Source organism: Columba livia, chromosome 17 (assembly GCF_036013475.1).
Source record: "Columba livia isolate bColLiv1 breed racing homer chromosome 17, bColLiv1.pat.W.v2, whole genome shotgun sequence".
Lineage (NCBI taxonomy): Eukaryota > Metazoa > Chordata > Aves > Columbiformes > Columbidae > Columba > Columba livia.
Genome location: NC_088618.1, coordinates 4,285,497 through 4,305,188, shown reverse-complemented (window position 1 = coordinate 4,305,188; position 19,692 = coordinate 4,285,497). Strand labels below are relative to the sequence as shown.

Genomic DNA, 19,692 nt, shown 5'->3' with positions numbered 1-19,692 from the left:
AAAAAACAGTGGAAAATGTAGGCGAAGTTCCTTTGTGCTTATTTTGAGTGGTATAGAATGGGGAGTCTCATTTAAAATGTGTCCTTGCATTTAACCTGTCTACGGTCGCTTTTCTCTGCAGAAACATATGGTGCTGGCAGAAGGGAAAAAAGCAGGATTCAACTGGAGAGGTCTGATGGTGCAGGTCCCTGCATTGTTGTTACGAGTGTCCTTGTGTGAAGAGAGGCTGAGAAAAGTAAGGAGTTCCAAAAGCAAAGAGTGCTAAACAAAAGCCCCAGCCCAGCTGAAATGTTTTTATTGTATGTGTTCTCCCGCAGGTGCTGCACATAATTTACCTGCTCTGGTTTTATGGGGAAGAGATGAAGATCGTGACTAACTCAATGTCCAAAATGCTGCTGTTGATTTCTAGCCATTAGATCCCGTTGTGGAAGAAAATGTCATTTCAGGTGTAGTGTGTGATTTCAAGTGTGTGTGAGTGTAAAACCTTTTGTGAATGAACTTTGGGGATGGGGGTGCCAGTCCTTTCACCTTGTGACTGTATAAAAGCTGAACACCGTTAATGTGAGTGCTTGGCCATACCCTGCCAGGAAGCGCTAGATTAAGCTGTGGCAATGAGAAAACAAAACCAGACCTAAACCTGGCTCTGCTGGAGCCCTGCCAGGTAAGGACAGAAGAGAGGAGGAGGGCAGGTTAAAGAGTTAAAGGCCGTGTCGGTGCAGCAGCGTTTCCTCCACCCCGGGGCTACAGAGCTGCAACCTGAGCGGGAGCTGCCCGTGGTGGTGGTGGTGGCCGCTGTGACATTTCCGAACAACTGGTTTCTAAACCCCCCCTTTAGATGATGGTTTCAGAAGCGTTGGGCAACCGTTCAGAGAAGGTCCAGGGGAGCTGATGCAGGTAAGCCAGGCTGGACCCAGTCGGCCTCACGCTGGGAATTCTGTGTTTGCACAAGGGCGAAGGGGAGGAAGCCCCGGCCGAGCCCCGGGAGGTGGTCCCTGACCCTGCGGGACGCGGGGGGACCGCGGCGGGGACCGCGGCTGCGCTGCGAGGTGAGGCGGGGCTGCGCGGCCGGGGGGGGGTGGGTGTGGGTAAAATTAAAACCAAAAACAAAAACAAAAAACACCCTCCCCAAAAGCACCCTAAAGAACGACTCACGGGGGGTGGGCGGGCAGGCTGCGACTGCCCGGGGGGAAACCTCCCCTTCCCCGGGGCGGAGCGGGGCCTCCCTCCCTCCTTCCATCCCTCCGTCCCTCCTTCCTTCCCTCCCTCCTTCCCTCGCTGCCGCCGCCGGAGCGGAACCGAAAGCGAAGGCGGCGCCGGGCGGCCCCGCGGGCAGCGCAGCGCGGCGGCGGCTCCGGGGGCTGCGGGGGCCGGTCCCCTCCCGCCAGGTCGGTGGCTGCGGGGGCGGGCGGGGAGGCCGGGCGGGCCCGGCCGGGGGATGCGCCCGCGGCTGCCGAGACAAAGCCGCGCCCGGAGGGACCGGGCCGGGCGTGGGCGGCCGGGGCCGGGGATGCCCTGCAAGGAAAACGGCATCGCCAGCACCCGGGGCTCTCCCGCGGGGCCCGCAGCCGGCCTCGCCGGGGATTTTGGCGCTGGGGTATCGGCGCTGGCATTTCCCCATCCCGTTGCGGGGGGGGCCCGGCAGACGTCCCACTCCCGCTCGCCTCTGGCCGCCCACCAGCCCCGACATGTGCCGGTGGTACCCGCTGGGCTGGCAGCATCCCGGGCTTGGGGATGGGACAGGGTGGTGGCTGTTCCCAAGACACCAGGTGACCCGCAGACCCCATGGGGCTCGGAGCAGGGGGATCTGGGACAGTTAGGGCATGGGGTTGGGAAAAAGGGGGTTTTTAAGGTTGAGGGGCAAGTGAGAGGCTGGGAGAAGATGGAGGAATGGCACTGGCAGCGTGACTGTGTATAGGGGACAGGTCTCTTTAGGAGAAGCCACAGGTTGGGTTGCTGTGAGTGACCAAGTGTGGTCAGGAGGTGGGATGCAGCTCTTCTGGAGCACCAGGAGCATGGAGGTAACAGCAAAGGCCAAAAGCAGTGGTGGGATTACCGCTGGAAGCTGGTTCAATGGGGCTGTGGGCTGATGCGTGGTGCTGCAGGAGCAGAAAGCATCCCTGGGGACAGGACCAAGGTGTCCTCGGGGCCAGGGGACCATGCTAGGGAGGGGATGAGTGATGGCTGTGAGCTAGAGCTGCCTTCATGGCCCCTTGTCAGAGAGGCGGCCCCTCTCCCACTTAATTTGGGAAAAACAGGTAATAAAACCCAAGAGCCCATCCCTGAGAGCACTGCGAGGGGTGTCTGACCGACCAGTGCTGTTCCGGGGAAGGTGGCTGTTATCAGATTGGGGAGGTAATTTGGAGAAGGCTTTGCTTTCAACTGAGCCCTAATGTCTCCTAAGTGGTGTTCACAAAGTGCAGAGCCGCTCTCTTTTCCGCTCTCGTGGCCATCGCTGGAGCTGTTGTTTCCAGGAGAGCCGGGAGCCGCTCGGCAGCGCTGGACAAGGTGATGGCGGTACCTGAGCTGATCCCGGCCCGTGCTCAGCGCCATGGCCAGAGCTTACGCTCTTGCTTGTTATACGTTGCTTAAGTAATGTTAGGTAGTCTCATCAAGATTATAACAATATGTTCTTTGACTCCTATTGAAATCTGCCGCTGGGTCGCATGCTGTTACAATGCTACCAGCCCTGTTTTGTGTTTTTTTTCCTAATTCTTTCCACCCTGTGTTGGATGGGCCAGGCAGCACAAGAGGCTCTTCCATTTGCTTTGGGGGTGATGAAAAGCTTTGCTGCTTGGGCACAGGGACCTGGCACAGGTGGGGGCTGGGCGCCTGTTCCCAGTATCTCGTTATTTTGGGTGTCCTCTGACTTCTAGAGAAGCTGCTGTGAAATTTTTTTCCATTAAAAGTCAGGCGGGGATGCATATGGTCTTTGTATACTACAGTGACTAATATATTTCTGGCAAGGTCTGTGCTCACCCGTAGGAAGGGAAACTGTGATCGATGCCCCCATTGCTGCAGATGACACTGCTCTTGGCACTGGTGTTCCCACCGCTGACAGTGGCCGGGGAAAGCAAAATAGCCACTGGACTCTGCCCAGCGAGAGCCGACAACTGCTCCGGTTAACTTTTAACCACAGGCCTTCGGTGGTAGCAGGGGGAGGATCCTCTGTGAGTAAAATCAGCCTTAGTTTAGGTGGTTTGCGTTCAGCTTTCTTACGAACAGCTTTTTTTGCAGTGCGTTAGCTGATCCCCATGGAAGGATGGATGGAGGTGTCATTGCTGGAGCTGCCACCAAGTCTGACTCCTTTGGGAGGGCCCGACCCCCACACTGTGTCTGGCTTTGCCAGAGGGAGGCACACAGGGTAGAGAAACAGCTCTAGGGAGGGAAAGACAAGCCAACACGTCCATACGCTCTGATTTAAACCTGTGCAGCTTCAAAGCGTCGTCCTTTGCATACCCTGAAATCAGTCTGTGTGTTCCCAACCGCATCGCGCAGGGACCAGGCAGGGACCACGCGCTCACAGCAGAGCTGGGGCGGCAGGAGGGGGCTGCAAAAATCACTTCTCTCTTGCAGGGGCTGATTTTGCTCACATTTGTTTCTGCTAAAGCCACGTGGACGCTGAGCGAGAGGGAGAGACACTGCCAGGGCTTCACAGACCTCTTTTCATTTTAATATCCCTCTCCTTGCTGAATTAGATGCGAGACTGATTGCTTCGATAATCCTGCCGCAGCCGGTATGGGTTATATATGGATTGCAGCCAAAAGCTGTGCCGATAAATCATTCCTATACACCAGGCTGTTATATTTCCTGAGGATTTCGTGGGCATGTGCTGCTCGCTTTTACATAAGGATCTGCTGGAGTTCATACCAGAATGTGCCGCTTTTCCCCAGCCAAGGATCCCGGCGGATTGGTGGAGCCAAAGCCCCCTGGCTGTACTTTCCCTCTTTGGGTTTATTACCCCCATTTCAGCTATTTTGGATTTCCTTTTGGCTGGGAATACAGCTGTTCTGCTCCTCCTCAGTCTCCCTGTGTACTTATTAAGGAGAACCAGTTGTGTTATTGTTTGCAGTTGTCCCACGGGGCTGTGTTCAATGGGGGATCCCACTGTTGCGTTTCCCTCGGGGAAGGTATCATCTCACAGGACCATTTTTGCAAAACCCCATGCTTGGCCCCTTTGCACACATGCAAAGGGAAAAAACGCTCTGATTTTCCACGTTAGCCGACGATACGGTGGTGCTTGGCTGACTTTTAGCCTGTTTACAGAGCCCGGGAAAGCCTACTTGAATTAATCAGCCTTGATATGTTTATCCTGGTCAAGCCAATTAACTCCCACTGGCCAGGGCACGCTCTGCTCTCAAGTGTGGCTGAGACTTTATAACTCCACTCTGCTCTGGTCCACCAAAGTTTAGCATGAACCCTTGGATGCAGGCGATGCTCTGAGGGCCAGACAGGATGCCCGGCCGTGTTGTGCCCGCACTGGGGACCGGTGCCATGGCTGGCGATGCTCCTGGGGTGGCTTCATCCCAGGGCCGCCCCACTGAGCTGCCTTTTTTGGTGTGGCGGCGGTGCACGGTCAGGGTAGAGGGCACGGCGTTCGGGATCGGCCCCGGCTTCGAGGGACGGCTATTTATATGTGCCCGCTGGCAGGGTGCCCAAAGCAAGCCCAGCGAATGGCAACCGACCTCGAGATGCATCCCTGTGGATTCGGAATAAACGGGGCAGGGGGGGCTGCTTGTTTATTTTAATCTGTTATGGGAGTGCATTAAAACCCTCTCTGGTGGCCGCCAGCAGCACTGGGGGGGAATTTTGCCGCCATGACGCCCAAGAAACAGAGTTACAGCTTAGTTTGGCTAGTGGGTCTGGGCTCGCTCGCCCAGCAAAGCCCCAGCCGGGAGCCGATTCAGCCCCGCGAAACAAGGCGTTTCTGAAATAGTTTGTCCTTGTTGCTGTTCGTCGGCTTATTTATAGCCTTCGCATCCCCTGCGTTTCTCTGCGCCTCGAAGCAGCGAGCAGTGCTGGGTCGGCTTTAGCTGCGGGCCAGTCCCACTCGGGCAACAAAAGCTCCGTTTTGTAGATTTGTGTTGAAAACAGCAATTAGGCCATTGCGGAGCCTCGAGGAAGGGGGAGACAATTTGATTTCTGTACTTGACCCGTAATTTCTGCTGGGCTGATTCAGAGCGGTTGTGCTGCGGGCGCATCACGGAAACTTCAATGGAGCTGAGTGGAGCTAATTTTAACCGGCCGCCTCGCCGAGGTGTGGGAACCAGGCAGAAAAACGCCTCAAACCTCGTTCCTGCTTCTGGCCTGTTTGTTTCAGGATGTTTCTTTTTCTTGCTTCAGTGGCAACTTGTTAACCTAGAAATTAAAACCAGTGCTGGCATCACAGCAGGGAAGAGCAATGGTTTACAACCAAACAAGCACCAAACTGTCCCGGCTGCTGTTGGGTGTCTGACATGTGTGAATTACACAATTTCCTCCCCGTCTTTATTTATTAATTGTGTATATATGTATTTTTTTAAATCCTCTGTTGCTAACAGCATTGTTTTGTTATTCATCTCGAGGTTCAGGAACCTAATTTTTGCACAGAAGGCTGTAGGGAACCCAGGTTGAAGAAGAAAAATTGCTGGCAATGCCGGGCTGCGGGAGGAGACAGTGAGCTGGGGGGCTGATCCTGCACCCTGCGCTTGGTAAGCTGGTCCCTGTGCCCACGAACTGCGTCATTCGGGGGGTATTTGGCTGAAATGTGCTCCTTCCGACTGCGGGGCTGAGCAGTAAAGCAAAGAACCGAGTGGTGTTCATGCCGGCAGAGCGCAGGGCATGGTCCTGTCCCCGTAAATACCCCATCTGGAGTATTTCTGTAGCAGAGATGATGGGGTTGTTATTCCCTGGGGGTGTTTATATAAAGGGAGTGGAAGCAGCAGCCTCAGAGCTGAAGCTGGACCCCGCCAGGGCTGATGTACGACCCTGGGGCCATCCTGTGCAGCTTTACCATCCCCTATGGGATTAATAAATTAATCTGTAGAGTAACAACCGGCGGGAGGAAATCCCGCTCTCTGAGCCGCGCTGTGTTTGCAGGTGCGCGCTCCCGCCGCAGCGTGGCCGGGATGAGGCCGTGGGTCACACCATGCCATCATGCGTCCCCGGCAGCTCGCCCCCGCCACGGCCCCTCTGCGGTGACAGCGGCTGCGGCCACCGCGCACCCGGGCTGCTGCGGGACCCCCCTGCGCTGAGCGCCCCCTGCCCCGGCATGGCCTCGCTCATCGTGGTGACCGAGTACGAGGTGACGGGGAGCACGAGTGAGGAGGAGGAGATGAACACACCCGTCGGCGAGGGTTTTGGGGACGGCCGGGAGCCGAGGGCGAAGCTGCAGCTCTCCGGGAGAAAGCTGTCCCTGCAGGAGCGGCCGCGGCCGGCCCGCTCGCCCGGGAACGGCGACGGCGCCAACGAACGCTTCATCTACCCGTCCCTCCCTTACTCTCCGGTGACGTCCCCGCACTCCTCCCCACGGCTGCCACGGCGGCCGACGGTCGAGTCGAACCGCGTGTCCATCACGGGACTCCAGGTGAGGGGGAATTGTGGCTGCTCCCGTGGTTCTCCTGCCCCTGTCTGCCTGGTTTCTGCACCCATGGCTTTGCTTCTTGCTTGTTTATTTGGGATAAAACCCCACAGCCTATCCACAGATATGTGGCGGGAGGTGGTGGGATGTCCTGGTCCATCCTGGGCCTTAGGGACAGCCCTCGGGGTGGTGGGACCCAGCGGCTTAGCGTAATTTCCACCTTTAGAATCACAGAGTCATTTTGGTTGGAAAAGACCCTCAAGATCATCAAGTGCAACCATTAACCCACCCCTGGCACTGCCCCATGTCCCTGAGAACCTCATCTCCATCTGTCCAACCCTCCAGGGATGGTGACTCCAGCACTGCCCTGGGCAGCCTGTTCCAATGCCCCACAGCCCTTTGGGGAAGAAATTGTTCCCCAGATCCAACCTCAACCTCCCCTGGCACAACTTGAGGCCGTTTCCTCTGCTCCTGGCGCTTGTTCCTGGGGAGCAGAGCCCGACCCCCCTGGCTCCAAGCTCCTTTCAGGCAGTTCAGAGATCAGAAGGTCTCCCCTCAGCTCCTGTTCTCCAGCTGAACCCCCCAGCTCCATCGGCTCCTCCTTTTGCAGATGCCTCCAGCTTTCACAGCTGCGTTTTGGGGGAGCCAGCAGCATGCCATGATTTTACTTTTTCCCCCTTAAAAAGAGACACCTCCTGAGATCTAAAGAGCAGAAGGCCCTGCCCACCCCCCACCTGCCAGCGCTGACAGAAACCAGGCAGCTGCTTTGCCCATAAGAAATAAAAATACTCAGCACCGGGTTGCTGGTGTTAAACCCCCCGGGGCTCTCTCAGCCGCCGATCCCCACCGCCACCTGCCCGTCCTGCACTCTCGTTCCACGTGAGCGGACAATATTGCCTGCCCAGCCGTTAACATTTGCAATTAGCTGTCTATAAACATGCCGACGCGTGGCCGGGCGGCTGCTGTTTATGGCTCATGAATCGAATGTCCAGCCCGGGGCGGGTGCAGAGCAGAACTGGATGTGAGTTTGCAGAGAGAGTTTTGCTGGAGATTCCAAAGGAGAAGAGCAAGCAGCGGTTTTGTGGCTCACGTCGCATCCCTCCCCTCTCCCCGCAGGACTGTGTGCAGCTCAACCAGTACAAGCTGAAGGATGAGATCGGGAAGGTGAATATTTGCTGGATTTGAGGTGGGACGGGGGTGTTTGGGACAGGAGGGCACTGGGCTCTCTTTTGCTGTTGAGCTGCTGGGATGGCAATTTCAGCCGCTCACAACGGCAGCTCGGCTGTCTCCTCAGTGCGACGCCCGTCTCCCTGGGTGGTGCCAATTGAATTGTATATATTTTTTAAAATTATTATTAATATCCCTCCTTCCTCTCCCTCCCACAAAATGTGGGCATTTGAACATTTGCTTTGCCGGCGCTGTGATGCCAGCCCCTGCATCCCACTACCCCCGGCACTGCCCGCCGGCTCCGTGATCCCGGCGGGGTTTGCGGAGGGGCCCAGAGCCTGGTTTGGTGCTGTGGGGTGTATTTTTGGATTGTCCCTAACTGGTCCCCATGGCTGTACCCCCTTTAGGGCTCCTACGGCGTGGTGAAGCTGGCCTACAATGAGGACGATAACACTTACTATGTGAGTAGTGCGGTCCCCGGAGCTCATAGTGGGGTGGGTGGGATGGGGACAGATCCCCCCCATGACTTCCTGCCCCACTCCATGCCAGCCCCATCCCACCAGCCCAAATTTATCCTTGATTTGCCCCAAATCCCACATTTTTTTTCCCGCTCTTGCAGGCAATGAAGGTTCTCTCCAAAAAGAAGCTGATGAGACAAGCGGGTTTCCCCCGTAAGTGGCGCAAAAGCTTCAGGGTGTGGGGTGCTTTGGGGACCACGGGGGCTCATTCCTGACCCAACACCCCATCTTTTCCTTTCCCACAGGCCGCCCACCACCCCGCGGGGCCAAAGCCGCCTCCGAGGGCTGCCTGCAGCCCCGCGGGCCCATCGAACAGGTCTACCAGGAGATCGCCATCCTCAAGAAGCTGGACCACCCCAACGTGGTGAAGCTGGTGGAGGTGAGAACCGGGGAGACCCCTCTCGAAACCCACCCCTGGTTCGAAGGAGCCTGGATGCTGCGGGGATGGGCGTCACATCGGCTCGGGTGGAGGAGAGTGACCGCAGAGGGGCTCATGTTTTCCCTGCTTTAAAAGGGTTTTTATTCCCCACCATCCCTAAAGGATTTTTTTCCTTCCCTGCTCAGAAAGGGAAATGCAGAAACATGTTGGTTCCTCAGAGGAAACCAGCGCTCAGATGGGGTTTGGGGGAGGAACCGGGGTTTCCATGTGGTGCAACCGTCCTGCCCTCCGCCCACTGCCTGTATGAAACGGTCCAAAAATTAAGAATTAAGGCTGTGGAGGCTGGAGTTTATTTGGCTCATGAGTCAGATGATGCTTCCTGTGTGTTTTAAATATTTACTTCCTTGAAGTGCATCTATATCTCTGGCCTCTTTTCCGCTCCCCCCCCCATCCCTTCTGGGTATAAGCTCAGAGATTAGCAGGCCACACTAATGGTGCAGATGGTGCAGAACTGAGATGGCTGCTAAATAAATAAATCACCATGCTTAATTTACAAGGTTTTTTAGTGTTGTTTAATTGCCTTTCTGGTTCTTTCGGCAGGTCCTGGATGACCCCAGCGAGGATCACCTGTACATGGGTAACTGCCCTGCGGCACTCGGGGGGCGTCAGGGGTTGGGGTTTGCTGCCAAAAAGGGTTCTCCATGTGTTTTTGGGGGGGCTACGTGCAGGGTTGGGTCTTTTCTCTGGAGGATGTAGGACCTGGATGTGCTGGAGGAGCAAATCCCCTGTAACAGTCGGAGTGAACAGGATCCAGTCTGAGTTGGGAAAGGAAACACAGGAGCTTTATAGCACTTTATAGGCTTTAATTCGACATCGGGGCGTGCTTTGCCATGAGAGGCACCAGCATTTGTGTTCTCAGCTTTGAAGTTGGGCTGCTAGAAAGTAGTTTTGTTTCTTTGGCTTCGAGAACAAGGAACGTGTTAATTATCCACGGTACAAACGAGCTCCTGCCCAATCTGTCTTGCAGACTGCGGCAGTTTGCTTGATGCAAAGACACAGGCTTTTGGAGGAGGCGTTTTCTTTCCATCAGTTATGTTCAGCCTGAACTAGCGGAGGAATGTGTGATGCCTTCATGGCCAAGCGCAGGGGTTTGCTCAGGGCCTGGCCTTGGCCTTGCAGGCAAACCGAGGGGTTAGTGAGCTGTTGGGTGCGTGCTGCGTGATGCTGAAGCTGCAGCACTGCTAAGGTAGTTGGCAGCATCCCCTTAATTGAAAATGGAAGCAAGCAAAATGCCATATGCCTTGCATAAGATAGCAATCTCCTTTTAAAAAAAACCCAAAAAAATAGAATTTTTGTCATTAAAATAACAGCTTTTGTGCCGAGACTGTGCTCATAGGAGCTCTAACCTGTAAGCGATCCATAATCACCTTCTCTTTTGTGTTGCAGTGTTTGAACTGGTGAAGCAAGGGTGAGTGTTGAATTCCACATTTAAACCTCCCAAAGCATGAGGTGGGTTTGCGGGTGTTTCAGCTCAGACACCTGAGGTGGGTGTGGGACGCAGAGGCCATGGTGGGTCCCCTATGGTTTTGGGTAGCACCTCCCCAACCCAGTTATAGTTGTGTACACCCTGTATGTGCCTGCGTTTGGGGCCACGTGCTGCCACCGGCTGGTGGCAAAGCCTCTGGGACCAGTTTCAGTGCATCTGGACGGGGAATGAGGTCCATTCTCTGTCGCCTTTGCAGCCCCGTGATGGAAATCCCAACCTTGAAACCTCTCAGCGAGGACCAGGCTCGCTTCTACTTCCAGGATCTGATCAAGGGCATTGAATACTGTGAGTGTCTGTGCAAAAAGGATGGGATTTCTTATTCTTATTTGTTTTCTAAACACCTGGGGCTGGACTTTCTGCTGGTGTATGGGGTTGTTTTTGGTGGTGCTACTGCACGGGGGTTTCGAAGCTGGGGCTGGTCGTGATGTTAGCAAAAAGACCACACGGGGCTTCGTGGCTCTTCTGCCCAGCCCAGTGCTGCTGCTGAATCGCTCCTCTTTCCTTCGGCTGCAGTGCACTATCAAAAGATAATCCACCGGGACATTAAACCTTCCAATCTCCTCGTCGGGGAAGACGGGCACATCAAGATCGCCGACTTCGGAGTGAGCAACGAGTTCAAGGGGGCCGATGCCCTCTTAACCAACACGGTGGGCACCCCCGCCTTCATGGCCCCGGAGACACTCTCGGAAACCAGGAAAATCTTCTCCGGAAAGGTCTTTAGCAGGAATTGGAGGGGTTTTGGTGTAATGTTCCTTGCCCACACTGTTGCAGATGTAACTGTGCTTTCTTCGCTCTGCAGGCTTTGGATGTCTGGGCCATGGGGATCACGCTGTACTGCTTTGTGTTTGGGCAGGTAAGGAGGTGGATTTATCAGTGCCACTGGTGTTCCAGGGGGTTTTGACTTGTGCTGGGTACGCGGTGGGGTCTGCACCCTGCAGCCCAGTTCGAGCAGTCGGGTATCGCCGAGGGGAGATGGGGACGTGGAATGGGAGACTTCTGCCTGTCCCCAGCATGGATGCAGCCAAAAGGGCTGTGCTTCCCGCTTTTCCCAGGGGAAATCCATGTGCTTGGCCAGATTTTTTTAGGAGAGGAGCTGTTGTAGTAGTATGATCATTTTTAGTCAAATAATATTTTCGTAGCTTTTAAAAGAATAATTTGATATAATAGGAAACCTTCCGGTATTTCCCTATAACTGGCTCCTTTCTGTCCTTCAAACCCTACGAGATCCCGATGCTTCACTGGCTGCCGCTTCCTAACAGAGGTCGTTGCTTTTCTCGTTGCTCTTTTTCTTCGCGGTAGTGCCCTTTTATGGACGAAAGGATCCTGAGTTTACACAATAAAATCAAGACCCAAACGCTGGAGTTCCCAGACCAGTAAGTACTCAAAAAAGAACCAACCCAAAACAAAGCAACAAACCTCTCAGCCCTTATTTTGAAGCTCATTTGAGCTGTTTCTCAGGCACTGCCTGCGTGGGGCTTGCCCTGCTCCGATGCAGATCTGCAAAACTCAGGCTCCGAGCCCTTCTGTTGGCCCTTGGCCTTGGAAAACTTCCGTTGCATTGAACGTGAAAACAACATCTCTGGGATTGCAGTTGCCAAAGAAGGAGCGATAGAAGTTGCAGAGGCATTTGAGGGAACAGATTAACCTCTGCAGTTGCTGCCTTTTGGGTTTTAGCCTGGGTGGAATTGGTATCGGGCTCTCCCAGCCTTATACATGCAATATCATGCTCTGGATTGCCCAGAAAGGGGATATTTTGGTTCCCTGGGGGGTTTGGGAAGGGAAGAGCTACATGGCACCTGGGTACACAAGTAACCAGAGCTGCATCCATCCCCTTCCCCACCTCATGTCTCCCCTCTCCTTTCCCCAGGCCAGAAGTTACAGACTTCTTGAAGGATTTGATTACACGGATGTTGGATAAAAATCCCGAAACTAGGATTTCAGTCCCAGAAATCAAGGTACTGACCCAATTCTCCGGTGTTGGCTGTGACTTCGCTTCTGTCGGGTTCTCCTTGCTCGGCTCGGTTTTTCGGGAGTCAGTTTGGTCGCGCCAGGGTAGGTCCTCCCTGTGCCCAGGGCCCCTGGGCAGGTAAGTCCCAGCTCCTTCCCCTCCTCTGGGACCTGCTCAGCTTTGGGACCTTTGGTGCCTACACAAGTCACAGGCAAAAGGAAATCCCCTGAGTACAGTATTTCCTCTGCTACCAGGAAAGTACTGTGCAACAGCCTTTGGCAGGAGATTTCTGGTCCTTCGCCCCTGCGGGAGCCTGGAAGGGGCGAGAAGCTGAGAAAATGGAGACTAAGGTAGGGGGAAAGGATTGCGGGGGAACTGCTGAACCGTTTTGTGCTCCTCCTGCAGCCACCCAAGACACCAGGTGTGTGGGCAAGGAGAAAGAGAGTTTCTGCCTTCTGTCGTGCATTAATTCAGGTCCAGGACTAGGGCTCGGTGGGTCTCCCCATCACTACTGCTCATACGTATGGTCTGGAATAAATCGCTCCTGCATCTTAGTGTTGTCTTATCCATAAGATGAGAGTGAAAGCAGATCTTCTTCCCTACAACCCACTGAGATGCTCAGTGCCGTAGGTCACCCAGGCTATTGCTCGGTTGCGTAGATGGGGCCAGCGCTGGCTCCAGATGAGCTGCACCACAGCATTTTCTGCTCCAGGCTGAGCCGTTACTGGCGGCACTGGGGTAAGGTGGCTCACCAGTGAGATTGAACATCCCTCCCCTGCTCCCTGGTATTTCAGGAGCACATAGGGGCCGTAGCTTGGGCGGGGAGATGCGTTTGCCAGGGCTGTGTTGTTTGAGTTATGAGAAAAAGGAAATGGCTCCTGACAGGCTGTGTTATTCATTGAAGTTGCACCCTTGGGTCACCAAGAACGGAGCAGAGCTGCTGCCCACGGAGGATGAGAACTGCACCCTCGTCGAGGTGACGGAGGAGGAGGTGGAGAATTCGGTCAAGCACATCCCCAGCCTGGCCACCGTGGTGAGTACGAGGGAGAGGATGGTTTGTGGATGCACAGTGGGGTCCGTGCTGCCTCCTGGGTCAGTCCTGAGCAGCCGGAGTTTGATGCTGAAGGGGGTAGGATTCGAGCAAAGACTTCCCTGCTCTTGGAAACAAGTGTTGCAAGATGGGGCTCAGCATCTCGCTGGAGGCGGCTGTACCTCCTGGTGCGGGGGAATATTTCACAGTGGTCCCGTCAGCGAGTTGCTGGTCTCCACGCTTGAGTTGGCTGCCTAAATACCCCTGTATTTGCTCAGGGCAAAAGAGCGTCTGGTCCAGGACCTGCTGGTGCCCGGGAGCGGGTGTTTTGGCCGGGCACGAGGAGCTCCCGCCCTGCTCTGCCCATCCGGCCGCAGGGGCTGCGGGAGCTCCCCGCGCTGGAGGTTTATCTGGGCCATGGTGTGTGCCAGCCCCCGCCGGGAGCTATTCTGGGTGAATTCATCTCATCTCTTTTCAAGCTGATATTTTTATTCTCTGCAGCCCACTGTGGTGGCGGTGAGAACCACAGTGTAACCCTGCCCTGCGTGGAAAGTGAAATCTCCTTTTGGGTTTTGAACCTAATGGTTTCTTTGTGTGCCTGCTAGCCCTTACGCTAGGAGAAACAGTGAGAGACCGTTCTCATTTCCCTGGCATGGCATTATCTGCCTGTAGACACCCAGGCTGTGATTTTTTGAAGTACAGATCTCCCTTTGAAGCCCCTTTTCTATCTTGTGGCTGTGCCCGCATCTGTCTCTGCTTCTGGAGCTCTTTCTCTTGCTTTGGTGCCCTGCAGAAGCCTCTTCAACCACAGACACGTTAATATGTAAATGTGCCTTGTGCTGCTCAAGCTGAAAAAGCAGATCTTGCTCTAAAGAGATCCCCATTGATGAGGGGTTTTTCCCCGTTTCTCCTGTTCGGAGGTGACTTGCTGCATTGCTCCCAGCCCTGTTGAAAATCCAGGTGTGTTTAGCACAGCTCAGGGCTTTTACTGTGACTCTCGCCTCTTAAATAACTCACCACATCCAGGCAGAGCCTGTATTTTCCCATTTGCATTTGCTCTTCACAATTACCCTCCGGTGCCTGATCTTTGTGCATCCAACTGCAGCGTTAATACTTGAGTATGAGATTCATGTGGCTTTGACTCTTGCACAAAATGCCTTCCCCTGTGGGACCCTGTTGTCATGTGTGTTTCAGTCGTGTAAGGGCTCCCGGTGCAGCGTGGTGAGCAGATAAATGAGGCGCAGAGGGATGGGAAGCACTATCGACTGAAGCCAGGGGTTCCCAGAATGGGGTGCACATGCCAAGAGAGGGTCCAGTGCTGCTCATGTTGTTCTCTTGCTCCCACCAGGAAAATAAGTTTGGGGATCCCTGGGAACAGCCCCGACACTCGCTCTGTTCCCAGCAGGCTCCGATTGCAGCTGACGGTGGGTAGCTTTGTGTTTTGCAGCCAAAGCGAGACAAACAGCCCATTTTCCGGCTTGATTTTGGTAAACATTAAGGCAAAATTGTGCCGGTTCCTTCCTTCCCCTCTCCCTTTTCAATGAGTTTTTTTCTGCCAGGTAATCACAGGGAACCACAAATTTGCAGGTACTGGATGCAGGGATCAGTAAAACCTACTTCTGGTGGAGAAAATCTCCCAGCCGTGGCTTTGCTCACCTTTGCAGCCTCTCACACCCGGCGTGGCTCTCGTCTGCGCGTTCACTTGTTGCACTGCAAGTTTCAGATGAGGATGCAGCTCCTGTATGAAGCAACTGGAGACGTGTAAATGTGTTTCCTTCTGTGGTTTTGCTGTCTTGTTTTTGTTTCTTTTTTTTTTTTTTTAGGAGAACTTTGACTTATTTTCGCTAGTTCTCTTAAGTTACCTGCTCATGAAGGTTGGATGTTCCTGTCGCTCTCGAATGAAGGGAAAGCGGTAGCACCCCTGATAAACTCCAATCTGGTCTTGCAGATCTTGGTGAAAACGATGATCCGGAAGCGATCCTTCGGGAACCCGTTTGAGGGGAGCCGCAGGGAGGAGCGGTCGCTGTCCGCCCCGGGGAACTTGCTGCCGTAAGCCTCATCGTGGCCTGAAAGGACATTTGTAGCTTGTCTTATGCTCTGGGAATTACTGTAAAGCACGGGAGGAGGATTCGAGGAGCTGGGCTTTCAGTCTTTTGTGTGGGGCCACAACTGGGTTGTTCACACACCCTCTGTCTGACCTATAACTGCTTTGGGGGATGATTTTTATGACCTGGCATATTCTGCTCCTCCGATGGCCTGAAAAGCATCTTTTTATGGTGCTTGCAGCCTGTTCCAGGGGAGCTGGGGGGTCCCGTGGTGTGGAAGGAGCAGATGCTGCTGCTCAGAGTCTGCGTTGCCTTTTTCTGCGACACTAAGCAAGTGTTTTATTTCCTTTCCAAGCAGGAAACAAGGCAGTGAAGATAATCTGAAATGCAATGACTTGCCCAACGTGGGAGAGGAGGAGCTTCTTTCGTGAACATCAGCTTCACGGTTCTGTTGAGCGACTTGGCCCGGGGCACGTTATAAAGTGCACAGCTGAGGATGTGCAGCATGAACAGAGCCTACACCAAACACAGCATGACACGACGCTATTTCAGTATAGTGCTGGATGTAGAGCTTACATAGCAGCATGTTCTAAGACATCCGACTACTTGTCATAGACATTGAACATCTCCAGTCGCTGGGACTGCTGACTTCGCGTGGAAAGGTGCTGGCTGATAGCGCAGAGGTGAGCTACCATGCCGAGCAGCAACAGTGCTTTGCAAAAAAAAGGCATTTGGAACTGCTTTTACCTGGTGTTAATGCCAAATAATTTCCAGGGACTCACGCCAGCATCCCAGGGTGTTGTACGTCTGTCGCATAGTGGCACGCACAACATAAAACTACACGTGAGCACTTGGAGAGTTCACGACCTGCCGGGAATGTTGTTGCATCTATTCCTCGTCGTTCTGGTTTGTTTTTAATTGACACCTTTTTAACTGCATGGGAACAAAGCAAAAATCCACCTTTTCAGCTTTTTAAAGAATGCCTACCTTTGTGAGCTGACTGGTAGTAAACAGCATCTTCAGGACGTTCAGAAAGTGAGGTTAATTACCTCCTAAGGTAATTAATACCTTTCCTAAGGTCTTGATGTGACTAGGACTTGGTAAGCTGAGTATTCAGTGCATGAAAGGAAATGGAATTTAAGGGCTTAAGTTCAGTTTGAACTATTTTTGCTGCAGACGTATGAGTGAAAGGTGGTGTTAGGCTGAATGTTTGTTTTGAACAGCAGAGAAAGCACTAACAACAGTTTGTTTCTAAATCTTTTACTTGATCTAGGTAGATATATTATTAAATATAAAATTCAGGGTAAAATCCTTCACTTCCATGTACATTACATGGTTTACTACAATTAAAAATAATACAACTTATGCTATTTTTTAAGTATAGACTTAGGGCTCGCTTAGAACTTGAGATCTTAATGAAATACTTAGGTTAGCTAGTAATTTTCAAAGAAACTTTTGTTTTCCAAACTCTTAATCTGGATTTTGGGGCCAATGCTATGTATTTTTTGCCAGTTCGTTACCAGTAATTTGTGAATGCCTGTGGATCAGAGGCTTGTTAGTAAATTAAGTGTATACCTAATTCATGGATTGTTTCTTATGAAGAGCTCTTTCACCGTCAGTCAGATTACTGACTTATTTTGTGGTGCTTGTAAAAAAAACAATTAGTAATCTATCGTGTGGTGGGAGAGATTCTGATGTCCAGCCTCACTTTCCCAAGTTTTCCATGCTCGGAAGAAGCTGGAGAAGGGCAGAGTGTGGGTGAGCTGGAGAACAGGCAGCGTTTGCTTGAGGAAAGGGGTCCTGGTGAGTGTTGTTTCGGGGATGGCGCTGGGGTGAAGGTCTGAGCTGTCCTCAGTCTGCTGTGGTTGTGTGACCTCAACTGAGGCGTTTAACGTGATTGTACCTGAGATGGGGAGGATTTCAATGTCCCCAGCATGTAAGGGAATGCTAAGGTGTAATTCTTTGCTTTGAGCAGGAAGACGCAGGAGTGACCCTGCAATTTTGGTTAATGCTTGCTGACCCTGGCCACGGGTGGCCTGCCTTTAGGTGACTGTCCCCTTGTCTTCCTCCACTTCGGTCACTGCAAGCAGCAGAGTGCTGAGCTCCTTGGCCCTGCTGCAGTCAGACCTGGCCTGGTAATTCCTGGTTAGGACAGGTCTGCGTTAAAGCCAGTGTAGCGTTAGCAAGTGCGCAGGTGCCTACACAAACCGTCCCTTACAGCTTTTGATCACTTGAAGCGATGCTCCCCCTAAAGCGCAATTTATTATGGAAATGTTGCACTGCTGGCCTCTCTCCAAAGCCAGTGACGCTGGTTGGTGGTTTAGGAGCAGTATTACGGAGTCTGGAGCCATAAGACACGCACTGTTTCCCTCCCGTTTTAGTCCGAGGCGATGCCAAAGCCCTGCAGCTTCAGTTACGGGAAAACCAAACAGGTCACTTGGGTGCCAGCACCACTGCAGCTGCCTGCGCCCCTTCCTAAACAGGACTTGGCACTGCGGAAATGCGTGCGAGTGGGCAGCGCGGGTCTCTAACCTTGTCAATGGACTCGTTCTGCCAAAAATCCCAAAAAACCACAGGGGATCTGATTATTTATAGCTGGTGCATAGTAATGTGTGTGGTGCGTGCTGTTAGAGGTGAGTTGTAGAGATGCTCTGTGCTGCGTAGCTCCGGTTTGTGACGTGCCAGGTGCCCAGCGAGATGCTTTACATTTACCAAACAGGCTTGCCAGGTGCAAGACAGCTTCTAAACAGATGTTACCAGGGATCAGTGTCTGACGGCTCGCAGGGACTGGGTTTGGTTCATAAGCATCCTAAAGCTCAGCACTTCCCTGAGGCAATCCCTGAAATGATGTCTCTTAGTGCCGGCTGCAGCCAAATGCACATTTCTGAAAGAAACTCGCTGTAGACGTGTCTTGTTGATTAGTTCTGTGGGAAGCAGAAAGCGTGGCTGTGTGAGGAAGAGTTATCTAAATGCATGACCTGTTAGAGAAGCTGTACTGTATATATATATATATATATAAAAATATATATAAAAATCTGCTCAGTTCCCTCCCTGCCGTTCCTTAGTAGCGAAGCTCGCTGTTTTCTTAGAGTGAAGTAAACATTTTGCTTGTGCCTTGGAACCGGGCTACAGCTCCATTTCCCCAACTCCCTCCCTTTCAAGCAAGCCCGGTGCTGACTGCAGGCTGAGCGGCGGGTACGAAGCCTTTTTTTGGCTCTGAAAGCACACAGGGAAGCGCTAAGGGGAAACCAGCCTCTCGTCTCAGTAGTTTTTCTTGGTGGCCCCCTCCTACCTATCAGCCAAGGGATCTGTTTATTTTCTAAGGTCCTGAACTGTTGCTGATTTTTATACTGTTTGTTTAAATGACCAAGGCTTGTGTTTCATTCCTACCCTGTTATTATGCATTTAACTTTATCAGGTGTATCAAGTTTAAATACTGTGTATTTAGCACTTTTAAATTATATTACATAAGAAAAAAAACCCAACAACCAACCAAGTGTTTTTCCACACAACTGTTCAAGCTTCTCTGTACAAGTTGAAATAAATGACATGCAACCAAACCCAGAGTTAGTCAATCCACTGGAACCATTATCCTGTTTGACTGGTCTTTATCAAGCTGTGAGTGTTTGCTTGTTGGAAAAGGAATCTGAAAGCACCTTCCTGTGTTAGTGACGTCTGGTGCTCAACCACAACCAGGGATTTTGGGCAAAGTTGAGCCCACAGTGGCTCAAGCCACTGAGTAATCCAAACCGAGCCATTCCTGTGCACAGACCGCAGCGCTGACTGTTGGAAAGGCACCAAGTAGTGACACTCAGCAGCAGGGAAATAAAAATGTTAGTACTGTAGCAAAGCCACAAAAGAAAAAAAGCCACAAAAAGCTGGCAAAAAGGTAGCAAAGCCCCAGGCAGGATGCTGGTGGTACAGAATAGATGCCAGCACTCTGTAACACTAGAAAAGGTTCAGAGAACAGGAAGAGCTGTACCTTGTGTGCCAGTGTGATCAGCAAAGATGCTCACAGTCATGTGAAAAGCCAACAAATTCACTTAAATTTTGTAAAACCATTAAGTGGAGCAGCCCAGAGACAGGGTCTGGGGGTGAACAGCATGGGAGGTATGTCAGGGAACAACAGAATCATATGATTGTGTCAGCTGGATCACTGCAGCCAACCGTTAACCCAGCACTCAAGTCCACCTCTAAACCCCATCTGCAAGAAACTCCAATTTCTTCTGAGCAGTCAGTACTAGCCACGCTAGTCTAACCCACCCTGACCACTCATTTTCAGCTGGGATAGGGTTTTAACACAACAGAGAAGGTGACAGGAGAACCAAGGTGGAGCAGCAGCTGTAGTTGCAGCAGCACTGGCTGAGAGGATCAGGAGGCAAAGCAGGCAGCAGCACGGGCTCAGGCAGCTCTCCTCTACCAGTCGGGATCTGTGTAAAACGAAGACTGTTCACTGATCCTAAGGAAAAATAAAACAAGCAAAAACCCAGCTTGCAGAACTCC

At 52.7% G+C, this 19,692-nt stretch overlaps 2 protein-coding genes across 13 annotated transcripts in view; one reads left to right on the top strand and one right to left on the bottom strand.

The window, feature by feature from the left end:
* The first annotated feature begins 778 nt into the window (after window positions 1–778).
* Window positions 779–18,749, top strand: CAMKK2 (calcium/calmodulin dependent protein kinase kinase 2). Of its 5 annotated transcripts, none has more exons than XM_065032857.1 (18): window positions 779–894; window positions 5,562–5,687; window positions 6,076–6,562; window positions 7,673–7,720; window positions 8,131–8,184; window positions 8,343–8,394; window positions 8,487–8,620; window positions 9,221–9,257; window positions 10,067–10,088; window positions 10,363–10,451; window positions 10,680–10,879; window positions 10,966–11,019; window positions 11,466–11,539; window positions 12,034–12,121; window positions 12,369–12,464; window positions 13,019–13,147; window positions 15,093–15,193; window positions 15,548–18,749. In XM_065032857.1, the coding sequence occupies exons 3-18, from the start codon at window positions 6,125–6,127 to the stop codon at window positions 15,618–15,620; spliced, it is 1,689 nt and encodes a 562-aa protein (XP_064888929.1). In that variant the 5' UTR covers window positions 779–894; window positions 5,562–5,687; window positions 6,076–6,124; the 3' UTR covers window positions 15,621–18,749. The 5 variants fall into 5 exon arrangements, with proteins under 5 accessions (XP_064888929.1, XP_064888928.1, XP_064888927.1 ...); XM_065032856.1 differs by lacking the exon at window positions 779–894 and adding an exon at window positions 1,247–1,385 and having other exon boundaries at window positions 5,568–5,687; XM_065032855.1 differs by lacking the exon at window positions 779–894 and adding an exon at window positions 1,247–1,385.
* P2RX4 (purinergic receptor P2X 4) overlaps window positions 18,613–19,692 on the bottom strand; it is a 19,053-nt gene continuing 17,973 nt past the window's right edge. For 6 of the 8 annotated variants that reach the window (XM_065032867.1, XM_065032868.1, XM_065032866.1 and 3 more), the window contains one exon: window positions 18,613–19,648. In XM_065032867.1, coding sequence (XP_064888939.1) covers window positions 19,640–19,648 — 9 coding nt within the window. In that variant the 3' untranslated portion in view covers window positions 18,613–19,639. The remainder of the gene's footprint in view (window positions 19,649–19,692) is intronic. The other 2 variants (XM_065032869.1, XM_065032863.1) reach the window with 2 other exon arrangements.